At 47.3% G+C, this 18,031-nt stretch overlaps 1 protein-coding gene across 15 annotated transcripts in view; it reads left to right on the forward strand.

Moving 5' to 3' along the window:
• LOC126943010 (zinc finger protein 845) overlaps positions 1-18,031 on the forward strand; it is a 223,377-nt gene that overhangs the window by 103,886 nt on the left and 101,460 nt on the right. For 3 of the 15 annotated variants that reach the window (XM_050771235.1, XM_050771229.1, XM_050771248.1), the window contains one exon: positions 14,027-14,153. The exons of 10 other annotated variants lie outside the window; for them this stretch is intronic. In XM_050771235.1, coding sequence (XP_050627192.1) covers positions 14,027-14,153 — 127 coding nt within the window. Of the gene's footprint in view, positions 1-2,704; positions 2,752-9,482; positions 9,571-14,026; positions 14,154-18,031 lie in introns of those variants that run through there. 2 more of the 15 variants (XM_050771239.1, XM_050771252.1) reach the window with 2 other exon arrangements.

Consider the following 18,031-nt stretch of genomic DNA (forward strand, 5'->3'; position numbering starts at 1 on the left):
GACTGGGGCGGGGCAAGAGGGAGGAGGCTGCCTGGGGCCGGGTCGGACAGCCTGCAGGAGCCGCGCCAGAGGGTTATCGTCGTCTAGGGGGCGGGCTCCCGAAGGTGTGTGATTCTAAAGAGCCAGGCCTGGAGGGGGCGGGTCCGGGCTTTCTCCTCAGCTGGGCCATGGATGTCGCCGGCTGTCATCCTCTCCCTCTAGGACTGGATCCTCCGGGTTCCGATTGGTGGATTGATTTTAATGTGCCATGATGTTACCCCTAATATCACGTGGATGCTTCCTGCCCGTTTTAAGTTAATATTTCAAGCAATGGAAGGTAAAACAACTTACTGTAGTGGACCACCTGTGCTGAACGCTGAATAGTTTTTCCTCTTAAATTGAAAATGGCTTTAATGCAAAGCGCCTTTTTTGAGCAGGTAGAGTCGCGCGTCCTGCAGGCGGGGCGAGCTCCCCTCCGTCTGGGGCAGGGCCGGGGAGAGGGGCAGGGACCTCGGTAAAGGGGTGGAGTGGGGCGCTGGTTGCAGCGGGGACTGACAGTTAGAAAGTCTTATTAAACTAAGCAAGGTCCTGGGTTGTTTGAGTGGATAATGGAAACTGAAAGGTGACATGCAAAACTGCCTATGACACACAGGAGGTGGAGGATAATTTCATATTTCACGGAAGTAAAGTCAGGTCATGGAGCGGTGGCTCACACCTGTAATTCCAGCACTTTGAGAGGCTGAGGTGGGAGGATCGCTTGAGCCCAGGATTTTGAGATCAGCCTGGGCAACATAGTGAGACGTCGTCTCTACTAAAAATCAAAAAATGAGTCAGGTGTGGTGGTGCACGCCTGTGGTCCCACCTGCTCGGGGCACTGAGGTCGGATCACTTGAGCCAGGGATTTTATGGTTGCAGTGAGCTCTAATCTCGCCACCACACTCCAGCCTCGGTGACAGAGCGAGACCCTGTCTCAAACAAACAAGCAAATAAATGAGAGGTATAATTCCTCCTTTGAAAATAAAAAAAGATTTTTTTTTCGTCTCTTTTCCTAGGACATTTATTTAGAAAATTTGTAAATGCATTTTCTCTGTCTCCTGAGGCTTTTCTTTGGACAGAGTTTTGCTCTTGTTGCCCACGCTGGAGTGCAATGGCGCGATCTCCGCTCACCGCAACTTCTGTCTCCCGGGTTCAAGCGATTCTCCTGCCTCAGCCACTTGAGTAGCTGGGATTACAGGCATGCACCAGCATGCCCGGCTAACCTTGTATTTATACTAGATATGGGGTGTCTCCATTTTGGTCAGACTGGTCTCGAACTCCCGACCTCAGGCGATCCGCCCGCCTACGCCTCTTAAACCACTGGGATTACAGGTGTGAGCCACCGCGCCTGGCTTGAAGTGGTATTTTTTAGAAACAACGTAATCCTTTTTTCAGCTTAATAACCCAGGGATGTATTTCTGAAGGACTTGGGGTCTCTCTTTGAAAGGCAAGCAACAAGGGAGACAGTACCTGTATCTCGGTAGGAAGTTAAATATTTCAAACATCAAATAATTCCAATGTAAAAAGACCTTTAAATACTGAGCTTTGAAAGGAATGTGGTCATGCAACCTGAGTCCAGTGGTATGCAGATGCAACTTCTAAGAGTTTTCCTGACCAGACGCGGTGGCTAACACTTGTAATCCCAACAGTTTGGGAGGAGGAGGCGGCTGGATCACTTGACGTCAGGAGTTCGAATCCAGCCTGGCCAACGTGATGAAACCCCGTCTCTACTAAAAATACAAAACAATTAGCCAGGCTTGGTGGCGCCCGTCTGTAATCCCAGCTAGTTGGGAGGCTGAGGCAAGAGAACTACTTTAACCCACGGGGTGAAGGTTGCAGTGAGCCGAGATCTCGCCACTGCACTCCAGCCTGGGTGACAGATAAATACTCTGTCTCAAAAAAGAAAAGAAAAATGTAAATATAAGAATGAAAGTAATAGATCTCTTCCACAAATGTGCTAGGACAACTCACTGGATATTCACATGAAAAAGAATAATATTGGATCCCTATCTCACACAATCAAAAATTTTATTTAAAGAAATTTAAAAGAGAGAGAGAGAGAGACGAGGAAGGGAGCGCTGCAGGAGGAGGTGTTACTTTGTCGCCCAGGCTAACTTGGAGCCCCAGGTTCAGCGATCCTCCCGCCGCTCCTCTCTGAGTAGCTGGAACCTCAGGCTTTCGGCCCTGTGCCCGCATCTCTGCTGGGTTTAAGCAGCAGGTGGTGACCTCACTCCTTCCTGGCCTGAGCACTCGGTCCCGCATCCTAGGCGGTGGCCCTAGGAAAGTCTCTGAAGCTGAGCATAGGGTGGACTCTCCCTTCCCAGTGAACGGAGAATAGAAAGGGAGAGGATTTCTATTCTATTATTTGGGCCGTCAGCCTGAAATCGTTACGCTGCACCCAGGCAGGGCTTTGCATTTCACGTTCTAGTTTGCATCCCCGTTTCAGACAATTACAGGGCTTTTGAATCACGCCTCAGCCTTCCTGGCAGGTCCCGCCTCCAAAGCTCGAAAACCAGAGGCGCTGGGAGCTAGGTTGAGAGGCGCACAGGTCCCGCCCGGGCCCCGCCCTCTGCTAATTCTGAAGGGCAAGGTCTCTCCGCCTCGCGCCCCGCCCCTACCTCGCCCAGGCCCGCCCACCTCCTCGTGGGTCCCGCCCAGGCCTGGCTTCTGTCCTGCGTGCGCAGATTTACGCAAACCCGGAAGCGGATCGCGTGGAGTGACGGTCCCACCGCAGCGGTGAGTTTTGCTCTGTGTTAAGTCTGCGTGTCGTAGGTCCCCGGCGCTTCTGTACCTGGGCCCTGGGGTCCCCATAGACCTGGAAATTCTCACCCGTCTTCATTCACCCACAGCAAATTTAGACGTCCCCGTGAGAGTCCAGGCGTTGCTTCCTTTTGGGTTTAAAGTCGCCCTGAGGATGGTCCCTTCGCGGGTCTTTCTCTTACAGGGCAGTGTATACACTTCCCATCGCGTAGTTTTCCTGCTCAAAACCTTTTTCTGACTCCTCCCGACCCGCACTTTTTAAAGTCCTGACGGCAAGGCGGATTCCCTCTCTTGGCGCCTCCCAGCCTTGTCTTAAGGCGCCGTCGCCCCCCACCTCCCTCCTCGTTCCGGGCCCTTATGCTCCCCAGGTCTCCCCACCGCAGTCACCGCTTACCCTGAGCCCGTAGGGGAGGTGCCCGGGGCTGTCCTATGACACCGGGTGTTCTTGCCTGCCCAGCCCCTGGAAAATGCGCTTCTCCGGGATGCAGGCGTCTTACTGCAGAGCCCCCTGTGATTGTGTGGGCCAAAGGGATCAGGAGACTGAGAGAGAGCAGTAGAAAACCTGAGACAGAGAGAACAAGAATGAGAAAGACCATAACAGATGGCAAAGTAGAGGATGGCTGAGGGATTGTGAAGAGAGCAAAAATGAAAAAAAAGAAAAGAAAAAAGAAAGCAGGAGGAGCAGATCCCAGGGAAAAAGAAAAGAAAACAAGAGCTAGAGCGAGAAGGGGAGAATGAGAGATATGTACAGAGTTAGGGAGGGAAGCACAGTAATGAAGACAGAGGAGCTGGGCGCAGTGGCTCATGCCTGTAATCCCAGCAGTTTAGGAGACTGAGGCAAGGGGATTGCTTGAGTACAGGAGTTCGAGGCCAGCCTGGCCAACATAGTGAGAACCCCATCTCTGCCAAAAGAAAAAAAAAATTAACCGGGCGTGATGGTGCACACCTGTAATCCCAGCTACTCTGGAGGCTGAGGCAGGAGGATTACTTGAGCCCAGGAGGTCCAGGCTTCAGTGAACTGAGATCATGCCACTGCACTCCAGCCTGGTCAACAGAGCGGGACCCTGTCTCAAAAGATTAAAAGGGGTGGGGGACTTTGGGTTCAGATGAATGGGTGAGTTCATTGGATATGATTAGTTGTGACAGGTTGACTTCTCTGTATATAATCTAATAACTTAAAACTTGTTTAAATTATACAGATGATATTGAGAATTTTAAAATTCCTATCTCTAAGGCATGTACATTCTATAAATCTTGGCATCAGAGGTCAGCTTCCACTTGGAATCCCTATTCAGCCAGAGTGTAGTAACTTAATTCAATTGTGAGACACTCTCTTCCCTTTTCCCATGGTGGGGTACGGGCAGTGAAATGGGAGAATCACTTTCTGTTATTATGTAATAGTTTTAATTTAATTAATATATATTTTGAGACAGAGTCTGGCTCTGTCCCCCAGGCTGGAGTGCAGTGGTGTGATCTCCTCTAACTGCAGCCTCGACCTCCTAGACTCAAGCAGTCCTCCTGCCTCAGCCTCCTGAGTAGCTGGGACCACAGGCATTAGCCACCAAACCCGGCTAGGTTTTGTTTTTTTTGTTTTTGTTTTTTTTGTTTTTGGCAGAAACGGGATTTCACTATGTTTCCCAGGCTGGTCTCAATTCTGGCCTCAAAGGATCATCTGGCCTTGGCCTCCCAAATTACTGGGATTACAGGTGGGATTACAGAGAGGAGCCACCGTGCCTGGCCTACGTAGTCGTTGTTTGTTTGTTTGAGATGGAGTCTCACTCTTGTCCAGGATGGAGAGCAATGGCACAATCTCGGCTTACCGCAATTTCCACTTCCCAGGTTCAGACGATTCTCCTGCCTCAGCCTCCCGAGTAGCTGGGATTACAGGTATGAGCCACTACGTCCAGCAAATTTTGTGTTTTTAGTAGAGACAGGGTTTCTTCATATTGGTCATGCTGGTCTCAAACTCCCAACCTCAGATGATCCACCCACCTTGGCCCCTCAAATGCTGGGATTGCAGGCATGAGCCACCACGCCTAGCCCATAGTACTTTTTAAAAGAGCAGTGGCTCATGCCTGTAATCCCAGCACTTTGGGAGGCCGAGGCGGGTGGATCACAAGGATCACAAGGTCAGGAGTTTGAGACCAGCCTGACCAACATGGTGAAATCCCTTTGCTCCTAAAAATTTAAAAATTAGTTGGGTGTGGTGGCACGTGCCTGTAATTCCAGCTACTTAGGAGGCTGAGGCAGGAGAATCACTTGAACCTGGGAGGAGGAGGTTGCAGTGAGCCAAGATTGCGCCACTGTACTCCATCCTGGGTGAGAGTGAGACTCCATCTCAAAAAAAAAAAAGGGCCATCAAAGCTGGGCGTGGTGGCTCATGCTTATAATCACAGCACTGTGGGAGCCAATCACCGAAGGTCAGTAGTTCACGACCATTCTGGCCAACATGGTGAAACCCCGTCTCTAGTAAAAATACTAAAAATGTAAGCCAGACGTGGTGGTGTGCGCCTGTAGTTCCAGCTGCTCAGGAGGCTGAGGCATGAGAATCAGACAGACTTGGGAGGTAGAGGTTACAGTGAATTGAAACGATACCACTGCCCTGCAGTCTGGGGGGCAGAGCGAGTCTTCATCTCAGAAAAACAAAGAAACAACAACAACAAAAAATGAAAGCAAAAGGGACATCGAAAGTGCTTTTGTTCTCATTGTGTAACATATTTTCTTTCTGGCTCCTCTTCATTTCTTTCTTTCCTTTTTTTTTTTTTTTTTTTTTTTTGCAGTTTTACTTTGAGATAAATCTTGATTTTAAATATTTCTTTTTTAATCCATAATCATTTCTGAAAGACGCCTTTGTGGCATCCTGTAACCAGCTCACATTATTCCTTTCTGTACCTGTATATGGTCTAGTTATTTTCCCATTGACATCTGAATTTGTTCGATTTTTTAAAAAACAATTTCAAAATAGTTTCTGTTTGAAATTAGTTGTGTCCGTTTCAGATCGAGGTCTGCATGCTTTCTAGTCTTTATTATTTATTGGAAACCTTTAACATCAAAATGGAATTTAACCAGTTAGTCTATTTTTCAGTTTTCTTTCCTTATGTCATCTGTGAAAATCTTGAGCTGTGAGCTATTAAGTGCATGTTTCCCTCAAGGCACCTCTGGTCTATGTGGACAAATGTTGAAAGCCCAGCTCCTCACTGTGGCTCCACAGCCCTGTATCCAGGGCCTCTGCCAGTGTCCAGCCTCCTCCTCGGAGCTTGCCTCCATCTCCTGACTCCCTCTGCCCCAGGCATATTGCTTTTCTCTTTTCCCAAACACTAAAACCCTTCCTGTCTCAGGTCGCTGTCCCTGCTCTTATCCTGTGTCCCTAAATGATCACAGCCCTGTCCCTTTCTCCTCTTTCAGGTCTAGGCTGAGAGCTGTCTCCCATGCCCTCCCACCGCCATCTGAAGTTCCCTCTGCCTGTCAGTCTCTATCATGTTACTCAGATTTTATTATCTCTGCATCAGTCACATCAGAAACATTCTTCTTATTTTATTTTTTTTTTTTGAGACAGTCTCACTCCATCGTGCAGGCTATGAGTGCAGTCTCGTGACCTTCTCTCCCTGCAACCTCTATCTCCTGGGGTCAAGCAATTCTTGTGCCTCACCCTTGCAAGCAGCTGAAATTAAATGTGTGTGCCACCACACCCGGCTAATTTTTGTATTTTAATTTTAATTTAATTTAATTTAATTTTACTTTTGAGTCTTAACCTATCTCCCAGGCTGGAGTGCAGTGGCGTAATCATGGTTCACTGCAAACTCCACCTCCCAAGTTAAAGCAGTTCTCCTGCCTCAGCCTCCTGAGTAGCCCGGATTTACAGACTCCCACCAAGCCCAGCTACTTTGTGTATTTTTAGTAGAGATGGAGTTTCACCATGTTGGTCAGGCTGGTCTCAAACTCCTGACCTCAAGTGATCCACCTGCCTTGGCCTCCCAGAGTGCTAGGGTTACAGGCATGAGCCACCACGCCCGCCCCAACTTTTGTGTTTTTAGTAGAGACAGGGTTTCACCATGTTGGCCAGGCTGGTCTCAAACTCATGACCTCAGGTGATCCATCTGCCTAGGCCTCCCAGAGTGCTGGGATTACAGGCAGAGCCGCCGTGCCCGCCCGGAGATACCGTTCTGCTTGGATTATTTTGAGTGTTTTGTGTCTCCCTTTGTTGGAGGATGCACATTTCCCATCTTGGCCACAGGACAACTGCAGCACCTACTAAAAAAAAAAAAAAGAAAAGAAAAGAAATGAGCCAGGCATGGCAGTGTGCATCAGTAATCCCAGCTACTTGGGAGACTGAGGCAGGAGAATGGCTTGAACCCGGGAGGCAGAGGTTGCAGTGAGCGGAGATCGCGCCATTGCACTTCAGTGCAGTGACAGAGCAAGACTCCATCTCTATAGAAATAAATAAATTTGCTATAATGAAAATGTGGAGCACAAATATGTTTTCCACAAAGAGGGGTCACTGGTTCCTGGGAAGGAAGTTTGAGGGTTACAGCCCTGGTCATGGCTGGAAGACTCAGGAACTGGAGGAAGGAAGAGCCGTATTTATCCTCACAGGACGCTCCTGTGCTCAGCAGTGGGTAAGACGGATGGGCTGAGCTATTGCAGTGACATTTAGAAAAGTTTTTCCCTCCACCCAGCACACACCGTCACCCACCCTATACACAGTCCTTCCTTTCCCGTTGTCTTCTCTAGAATGGCAAAGTTGGTGCTTCCCCAGGTGGGTGTCTGAGGGAGGGGAGTGGTTTCTCTGCCTGTCCTTGACCCCCTCCCTCAAGTCTTCCACCTTCGTGTCCACTGGTCTATTCTGGCGCTCATTGCCTGCAATTCTATCAGTTTGCACCATCCCAAGACCCAACTAAGACCTGAGGATTTGTGTCTGGGAATATTTAAGCCAATGTCATTGCTAACTGAGAAGTCTTAGACCCCAGGAATTTTTCTTCATTGAGAGTCTGGGCAGTAAGGAAGCTGCTCCTCTTTCTGCAGAGTTTAGGTCAACCAGGACCCTGACACAGAGACCCCAGAGAGGACATACTAGTATCGCTCAGTCATTCTCATTCACTCACTCACTCCGTAGCTATGGAGCTCTAGTGTACGCCAGGGGACACAAATAGAGGTGCTGTCTGTGCCAGAGATCAACATGGCAAACCAGCAGACTGTAATTTCCTGCTTTCTCCAGGTTATTTTTCGTTTTTATTTATTTGAGGCGGAGTCTCACTCTGTCACCCAGGCTGAAGTGCAGTGGCACGATCTCGGCTCACGGCAACCTCCGTCCTCTGGGTTCAAGCGATTCTCATGTGTCAGTCTCCCAGGTAGCTGGGACTACAGGCATGCACCACCATGCCTGGCTAATTTTTTATTCATTTATTTTGAGACAGAGTTTTGATATTGTATCCCAGGCTGGAGTGCAGTGCCATGATCTCGGCTCACCGCAACCTCTGCCTCCCGAGTTTAAGCGGTTCTCATGCCTCAGTCTCCTGAGCAGCAGGGATTACAGGCATGTGCCACCACGCCCAGCTAATTTTTGTATTTTTGGTAGAGACAGGATATCACCATGTTGGTCAGGCTGGTGTTGAACTCCTGACCTCGTGATACACCTGCCTCAGCTTCCCAAAGTGTTGGGATTACAGGCATGAGTCACTGCACGTGGCCTCATTTTTGTATTTTTAGTAGAGATAGGGTTTCACCGTGTTGGCCAGGCTGGTTTTGAACTTCTGACCTCAAGTGATCTGTCCACTTTGGCCTCCCAATGTGCTGGGATTACAGGTGTGAGTCACCGTGCCTGGCCTCATCTCATGGCTTTAAACTTTACCCCCATGGCCCCATGGCCCCTGCAGACCTCTCCCCTGAACGCTACAGTCCTGTGTCCAGTTGACTCCTTACCTCTCTGCTCGGAGGATGAACAGGCATCTCCACCTTCACGTGTCCAAAGGTGACCTCCCAAACTTCCGTAAACGCATTCCCCCGTGCTCCTGCCCTTCTCAGATGAGGTGACCATGTGCTTCCTAGGATATCACTAAAATCTCAGCATGCTTTTAAAACGTAAAGGATAATTACATTATTTGTAAGGGTTTTAATTTGTGATATAAGGAAAAAATTACATGTTTACTCAAAATGGGTGAAGAAATTCATCATTTTAAAAATTCTTTGGAGTTGGGGGAGGAAAATGTTAGAAGACCTCGTCCCTGCCAGATCTATGCCCCCAGGACCTCGCTGACCTCATCGCTTTCCTGTGTCCTCCTCCCTCCCTCTGCTTCAGCCACACAGCCGTCTTTCCTCTTCCTGGGCCGAGGTTGCTCCTGCCTCAAGGCCTTCATGGGGGCTGTCCCTCTGCTGGAACTCGCTGGCCCCTCAGCTGCAGGTGCAAACACCCTCCTTCCCCAGGTTTCTGTTCTGATATCACCCTCTCAGTGGGGACTTCTGTGACCCACCTCCCATTTAACACTCCAGCCGCACCCTCACCCCCTCCTCTGCTCCATATTGGCTGCTCTGCATGCTTCTTTTCGTTTTTTCACCTTCCACTGCCTGTAGCAGTTTATCGTCCCTGGTGCGGTGGGCAACAGAGGGGACCGTATGTTCTCAGGGTGAGGTGTCCTTTGTATGTGGTGTTGTGTTACAGGGAGGGGGATGTGTTGATTCTGAACAATAAACAACATATTTTTAACTTTCAGGATTGGCTTCTAAAGACTCTTGGTCCATGAGGAAGAAACCCGGAAGAGGAAGAGGAAAGCAGAGGAGTCAGGGATGGCTCTTCCTCAGGTGAGATGATATTCTCGGTGGATTGTTCTGTCTCCTTCCTTTCAGAAACGCTGGGCCTTGGAGTTGGGAATCTTCTCTGAGTCTGAAGCGTCCTGTCTGACAGGTTTGCTCACCCTCACCCATGCCTTCCCTCAGTCCCTCTCATCTCACTTAGATTCCATCTCTCGTGACCCAGTGACATGAACTTGGGAAGAGGCGGCACTGGGCATGGGCCTGGGAAGGGCTCACACCAGACATGGATGGAGACGGGGTGAGGGTCCCGTGGTGTCAGTGCTGTTGGGCAGCAGAGATTGTTCAGGGGCCACATCTGGATGCACTGTCAGCTCTCTGTGGACCAGCATTAGAGCAGCTGCCAATGGAGGTCACCTATTAATGTGCACAACATACATGGTAAATTCTAGAAAAGGAGACCAATAATGGGAAATCTTTTCTCCCTGATTTTATACTACATTTTTAGGTAATCAAGTGAGTTACTGTGTTTCTGACTCCAAAAATCTTACTAATTAGAATGGAAAGTTCATATACAGAAATAAAAGATACAAGGTGTTTTATTCCAACATTATTTTAAGAAAATGAAATCAACATAAATAATAGGAGATTCATTAATCCATTCGTAGCACATTAAGCTCATGGAGACTGTGGTGTTACTGTGGAGAGGCTTGTGAAACAGGTGTTTTCACTAAAAACGATTATAATTTTTCTCAAATATGGGAGCAGTACTTTTTTATCCTAGAGGATGGAGCCATATTCTCATTCCACCTATTATTATTATTATATTATTATAATATTATATTTTAAATATACAAAGTCTTGCTCTGTTGCCCACGCTGAAGTGCAGTGGCATGATCATGGCCCACAGCAACCTCCACTTCCCGGGTTCAAGAGATTCTCCTGCCTCAGCCTCCCGAGTAGCTGGAATTACAGGCACGCGTCACCACACCCGCCTAATTTTGTTGCATTTTTTATTAGTGACGGGGTATCACCATGTTGGCCAGGCTAGTCTCAAACTCCTGACTTCAGGTGATCTGCCCACCTCAGCCTCCCAGAGTGCTGGGATTACAGGCACGAGCCGTGCCCAGCCCCACCAATTATTATTAAATATATATTTTTATATTTAAACATCAAATGATGTATATATTTGTTTTCTGGTAACACTCCAAGCAAAGCTGCAGCTCAGACCCTTTGCCATAAAGCATCTCCTCTCCCTGTCACGTCCTCCACCTTCCTTCCAGCCTCACTGTGGAGCCGCTACTGCCAGTTCTGTGCCATGTGTCAGAGCAAATCTCGTACACGTGTATTTCTGCATCGTTATTAGACTTTAGAAAAAATTCCGCGGTAAATTAAAAAAAAATTATTTTTATATTTTTGGTTTTACTTTAGGTTTGGGGCTACGTGTGAAGGTTTGTTACATAGGTAATCTTGTGTCATTGGGGTTTGTTGTACAGATTATTTCGTCACTCTGGTGTTAAGCCCCGTATCCAATAGTTATTTTTTATTTATTTTTTTGAGACTGAGTTTTGCTCTTGTTGCCCAGGCTGGAGTATAATAGCATGATCTCGGCTCACTGCAACCTCTGCCTCCCAGGTTCAGGCAATTCTCCTGCCTTAGCCTCCTAAGTTGGTAAAATTACAGGTGTCTGCCACCACTCCTGGCTAGCTTTTGTATTTTTACTAGAGACAGGGTTTCACCATGTTGGCCAGGCTGGTCTTGAACTCCTGACCTCAGGTTTTCCACCCACCTCGGCCTCCCAAAGTGCTGGGATTACAAGCATAATCCACTGCGCCCAGCCCCCAAGAGTTATTTTTTTCTGCTCCTCTTCTTCTTCCCGCCCTCCACCCTCAAGTAGACCTCAGTGTCTGTTGTTTTCTTCTTTGTGTTACAGGAAATATTTTAGTTTCATATTTGATTCTGCTGGTTGTGAAAATTTACATGTTGTCATGTTAGTAAACATGGCTAGCTTGCTCTTTGGCATCTGCATTGGAAACTGGCTCCTTTGCGATTTTTCTCTGTGTAAAGAGTGCCATAAGTGGCTGCCTCTGCGCACGCCTGCATTCCTACAGATATCTGAACATTCCTCCAGGTCAGGCAGGTGAAAGGTGATTGCTTCTTCTAGGATGGGGCATTTCCTGTTTTCTTAGATCTGACAAGATTCCTCCCTGCCCGCAACTGCCAGTGTATCCTCTTCTACCAAGATGTGATTCCTCTTAAGTTAAACAAAACTTGCTACTTTTTATATTTCTAAAATCTTTCTCTATATGCACATCCACCTACACAAGTATACACACACACACATATATACATACATATATACACACAAAAATATATATTTTTTGAACATCTTTTATTTTTTGAAAATCTGGGGGAAATGGCAGATCCTTTGTTTTTTTTTGTTTTTTTTTTTTTTTTTGAGGCGGAGTCTCGCTCTGTCGCCCAGGCTGGAGTGCAGTGGCCGGATCTCAGCTCACTGCAAGCTCCGCCTCCCGGGTTCCCGCCATTCTCCTGCCTCAGCCTCCCGAGTAGCTGGGACTACAGGCGCCGCCACCACGCCTGGCTAATTTTTTGTGTTTTTAGTAGAGACGGAGTTTCACCGTGTTAGCCAGGATGGTCTTGATCTCCTGACCTCATGATCCGCCCGTCTCGGCCTCCCAAAGTGCTGGGATTACAGGCTTGAGCCACCGCGCCCGGCCAATCCTTTGTATTAACATCTAGTTTCTTGTGAGTCTGTGTAGGTTTTAATATTTTGTGGACATATATATATAAAATGTATTTTCATACTTTGAGTAATTGAGTTTTCATGTGTTTTCTTCTATTTTGAGACTGGGTCTCACTGTGTTGCCCAGGCTGGAGCACAGTGGCACGATCTTAGCTCACTGCAACTTCCACTATCAGGCTCGAGCCATCCTTCTACCTCAGGCTCCCAAGTAGCTGGAACCACAGGTGCCTGCCACCATGCCCGGCTAATTTTTTTTTTTTTTTTTTTTTTTTTTTTTTGAGATGAAGTCTCTGTTGCCCAGGCTGGAGTGCAGTGGCGTGTTTTCGGATCATTGCAACCTCTGCCTCCCAGGATCAAGCAATTCTCCTGCCTCAGCCTCCCTGGTAGCTGGGATAACAGGCATGTGCCACTGTGCCAGGCCGGATTTTAGCTTCTGATTCTGATCTTCCACTGTGGACGTTGTCATCTCTGAAGACATCACTCATACCCTGTCTCATCTAGATCCTGAATGTCACTTGCATTGTCAATAAACGTTTCTGGGCTGGGCACGGTGGATCACACCTGTAATCCTAGCACTTTGAGAGGCTGAGGCAGGCGGATCATGAAGTCAGGAGTTTGAGACCAAACCGGCCAATATGGTGAAACCCCATTTCTACTAAAAATACAAAAATTAGCTAAGAGTAGTGGTGCGCACCAGGAATCCCAGCTACTCAGGAGACTGAGGCAGGAGAATCACTTGATCCTGGGAGGTGGAGGTTGTGGTGAACTGAGATGGCACGTTTGCATTGCAGCCTGGGTAACAGAGCAAGACTCTGTCTCAAAAAGAAAAAAAAGTTTCTAACATTTCTATAAGGAGAAACCTGCATTGATTTTTATTTTATTATATATATATTTTTTCTTTTGAGATGGAGTTTCACTCTTGTTGCCCAGGCTGGAGTGCAGTGGCGCAATCTCGGCTCACCATAACCTTCACCTCCCTGCTTCAAGTGATTCTCCCTCGTCAGCCTCCCAAGTAGCTGGGATTACAGGCATGCACCACAACGCCTGGATACTTTTTGTATTTTTTCTTTTTTAGTAGTGACAGGGTTTCTCCACGTTGGTCAGGCAGGTCTTAAACTCCCGACCTCAAATGATCTGCCTGCCTCAGCCTCCGAAAATGCTGAAATTACAAGCATGAGCCACTGTGCCTGGCTCCTGTATTGATTTCTTTTGTATTATCCACAAACATCAGAAATTCATACTGAGAGGGTATTGTGACCTCTTTAAAAGGTATAATAAGGCCAGGTGTGGTGGCTCATGCCTCTAATCCCAGCACTTTGCAAGGCCGAGGCAGGTGGATCACGAGATCAGGAGTTCGAGATCAGCCTGATCAACATGATGAAACTACGTCTCTACTAAAAATACAAAAATTAGCCAGGTGTGGTGGCGCCTGCCTGTAATTCCAGCTACTCATGAGGCTGAGGCAAGAAAATTGCTTGAATCTGGGAGGCAGAGGTGGCTGTGAGCTGAGATTGTGCCACTGCACTCTGGCCTGGGCAACAGAGCAAGACTCCATCTCAGAAAAAAAAAAGAAGTATAATAAAACACAACTCAGAAGACATCATGTGGTGAAACATCCCTTACTTGGATGTCAGAACTTTCTCTACAATTAAATCCATGCTTTCCCCTCTCTCCTCTTCTCATTTTCTGTAAAGGTAAGAACTCCTCCCATAACCATTTCCTTAAAATGTGTTTTCATTCCAGGGTCTACTGACATTCAGGGATGTGGCCATAGAATTCTCCCAGGAGGAGTGGAAATGCCTGGACCCTGCTCAGAGGACTCTATACAGGGACGTGATGCTGGAGAATTATAGGAACCTGGTCTCCCTGGGTGAGGATAACTTCCCTCCAGAAGTGGGGGTGTGCCCTTGTGTATCTTTGTATTTTCTCTTTTTTTTAGATACAGCGTCTTGCTCTGTTCCCCAGGGTGGAGTGTAATGGTGTGATCAGGGCTCGCTGCAGTCTTGAATTCCTGGGCTCAAGTGATTGTCCCACCCCAGCCTCCCCCAGTAGCTGGTACAGGTGCATGCCACCATGCCGGGCTACTTTTTTAGTTTTTTTTTTGTTTTGTAGTTGTTGTTTTTGTTTTTGTTTACAGACATGGTCTTGCTGTGTTGTTGAAGTTGGTCTTGATATCCTGGGCTCAACACATCCTCCTTGGCCTCCTGAGTCGCTGGGGTTACAGGCGCCAACCCCCATACCTAATTATTGGTTTTTATGTTTTAAATTTTAGTGTATGTGTGTCCTTAGGGCCAATATGAGTCTTCTGTGGACAACACGTAGTTGGTTCCTGTTGATGGAGCCAGTCTTTGCCTTCTGAGTGCAGAGTTAAATATTTACATTTGAAGTATTCCTGATGGAGAAGACCTTACCATTGCGTTTCTGTTACATATTATCTGTATTTCTTGTAGGTTTGTTTTTATTCTTCATTTCTCGTTTATTACTTTTTGTGTTTAATTGCTTTTTTATGTAGACATGTTTGACTCCCTTCTTATTGAACTTTGTTTGTTTGTTTATGATGGAGTCTCACTCTGTCGCCAAAGCGTCACTGCTGTGTGCGATGTTGGCTCACTGCAGCTGGCTTCACTTCTCGGGCTCAAAAAATTCTTGTGCCCCAGTGGCACAAGAGTGCCACTGTAATCCCAGCACTCTGGGAGGCCGAGGCGGGCAAATCACCTGAGGTCAGGAGTTCAAAACCAGTCTGGCTAGCATGGCGAAATTCCATCTCTACTAAAAATACAAAAATTACTCAGACACGATGGTGGGTGCCTGTAATCCCAGTTACTCAGGAGGCTGATGCAGGAGAGTCACTTGAACCCAGGAGGCGGAGGTTGCAGTGACCCAAGATCATGCTACTGCACTTCTGCCTGAGCGACAGAGTGAGACTCTGTCTCAAAAAAAAATTTTCATAACCTGTGAAAACTACTCTTTCTCCTCTAGAACTCTTTGTTATTTATGTTAGAATTTTGTGTATGTTGCATTTTCTTTTTTTTTTTTTTGAGACGGAGTCTCACGCTGTTGCCCAGGCTGGAGTGCAGTGGCGCGATCTCGGCTCACTGCAAGCTCCGCCTCCTGGGTTCACGCCATTCTCCTGCCTCAGCCTCCTGAGTAGCTGGGACTACAGGTGCCCGCCACCGCGCCCGGCTAATTTTTTGTATTTTTAGTAGAGACGGGGTTTCACTGTGGTCTCGATCTCCTGACCTTGTGATCCGCCCGCCTCGGCCTCCCAAAGTGCTGGGATTACAGGCGTGAGCCACCGCGCCCGGCGTATGTTGCATTTTCAGTATCACATAGGTACAGTGTTTTCTCATGCTGTTTTCTTCTAAATAATAGAAAGTTGAATTATGAAGAGAAGGTACACTTATACAAGTTTCTGTATCTGTCCTTTTATTTGGTTATTTACTTATTTATTTATTTATGAGACGAAGTTTTGTTCTGTTGCCCAGGCTGGAGTGCAATGGCACAATCTCGGGTCACTGCAACCTCTGACTTCCGGGTTAAAGTGATTCTCCTGCCTCAGTTTTCTGAGTAGCTGGGATTACAGGCATGTGCCACCACGCCCGGCTAATTTTGTATTTTTAGTAGAGACAAGGTTTCTCCTTGTTGGTCAGACTGGTCTCGAACTTCCGCCCTCAGGTGGTGATCCACCTGCCTTGGCCTCCTAAAGTGCTGGGATTACAGATGTGAACCCCTGCATCCAGCCTATCTGTCTTTTTATTTACCTTTACTGGAGAACTTTATGTATATTTGTGGGTGGGAGTTACTCTTTAGACTTCTTTCATTTCTTTCTTTTTTCTTTTCTTTTTTTTTTTTTTTTTTTTTTTTTTTTTTGAGACTGAGTCTCTGTCTGTTGCCCAGGCTGGAGTGCAGTGGCTCGATCTTGGCTAACTCCACCCTCTGCCTCCCAGGTTCAAGTGATTCTGCTGCCTCAGTCTCCCAAGCAGCTGGGACTACGGGCACGTGCCACCACATCCGGCGAATTTTTTTTTTTTTTTTTCTGTAGAGATGGGGTTTCACCGTGTTAGCCAGGAAGGTGCCGAAAGGATGCTGCTGATCTCCTGACCTCGTGATCCTCCTGCCTCAGCCTCCCAAAGTGCTGGGATTACAGGCATGAGCCACCGTGCCTAGCCAGCCTCAAAGTTTTTAAAACATGTTATTGTTTTCAGATTGGCTTCATGTATTGCAAGATTTACAGTACAGACGCTAAAATTCCTTTGTTTAATCAGATTTGCCAGTCTTCGGTGATGTTGATGATGAGATGCTCCTTTTCTTGTCTCAGTCATTTCAGTGTCCTCTCAGAAATAGCTTAGACTGGCCAGCCGAGGTGGCTCATGCCTCTACTCCCAGCAGTTTGGGAGGCCTAGGTGAGTGGATCGCTAGAAGTCAGGAGTTTGAGACCAGTCTGACCAACATGGTGAAACATCAACTCTACTAAATACAAAGTGGGGTGACTCACACCTGTAATCCCAGCTCTTTGGGATGCTGAGATGGGTGGATCACCTGAGTTCAGGAGTTTGAGACCAGCCTGGCCAACATGGTGAAACCCCGTCTTCACTAAAAATACAAACATTTTCTGGGCATGGTGGCGGGCACCTGTTATCCCAAGTACTTGGGAGGCTGAGGCAGGAGAATCACTTGAACCCGGGAGGTGGAGGTTGCAGTGAGCTGACATTGTGCCACTGCACGCCAGCCCGGGTGACACAGTGAGACTCCAGGCTGAGGTGGGAGAATCTCTTCAGGCAGGAGAATCCTGCCACTACACTCCAGCCTGGGTGATAGAGCGTGACTTGGTCTCAAAAGCAAACAAAAAAGGAAATAGCTTAAACTGGGAGGTTTACAGCATAGACATTTATTTCTCATGAGTTTGGAAAGTGGGAAATCCAGGAGCAAGGTGCCAGCCAAATTGGTTCCTGGTGACGGCCTTCTTCGTGGTTTAGTCCAGCCACCTTCCTGCTGTGTCCTGACATAGTGGAAAGAGGAACAGGGAATGAGCTCTTTAATATCTCTTTTTATTAAATCACTAGTCCTATTCATGAGTAGTCAACACCCATGACCAAATTCTCTCAAAGGCCCCATCTGCAGGAACATCCTATTAGAGAATAAGAACTCTGAATGTGGCTTTTGTTCAATAAGAACATTCAAACCAGGGAGCCTGCATCATATTGTTTATGGTTTTATTGTGCAATTTGTTTTATACAATGTTTTCTCTGATCCCAGTTTATAAATTTTCCCAGTACACATTCTATGTTTTATATTTTGTGCATAGTGAACTAGATAACTAAGGTCAATGCATATATATAGAATTGCTGTATTGCTTGGCTGTTTCATAAATGTAGTTGTGGTATCATTGTTGCACCTTCTGACATTGTTAGTCAATTCTTTTTTTTTTTTTTTTTTTGAGATGAAGTCTCACCCTCTCACCCAGGCTGGAGTGCAGTGGTGCAATCTCATCTCACTGCAACCTCTGCCTCCTGGGTTCAAACGATTCTCCTGCCTCAGCCTCCTGAGTAGCTGGGATTACAGGCTCCTGCCACCATGCCCAGCTAATTTTTTTGAATTTTTAGTAGAGTTAGGTTTTCACCATGTTGGCCAGGCTGCTGTTGAACTCCTGACCTCGTGATCCACCTGCCTTGGCCTCCCAAAGTGCTGGGATTACAGGCAAGAGCCACAGCGCCCAGCCAGTAGTCTCTTCTTATTCCTTATAATGCT

This window comes from Macaca thibetana, chromosome 19, assembly GCF_024542745.1.
Source record: "Macaca thibetana thibetana isolate TM-01 chromosome 19, ASM2454274v1, whole genome shotgun sequence".
NCBI classification, from domain to species: Eukaryota; Metazoa; Chordata; class Mammalia; order Primates; family Cercopithecidae; genus Macaca; species Macaca thibetana.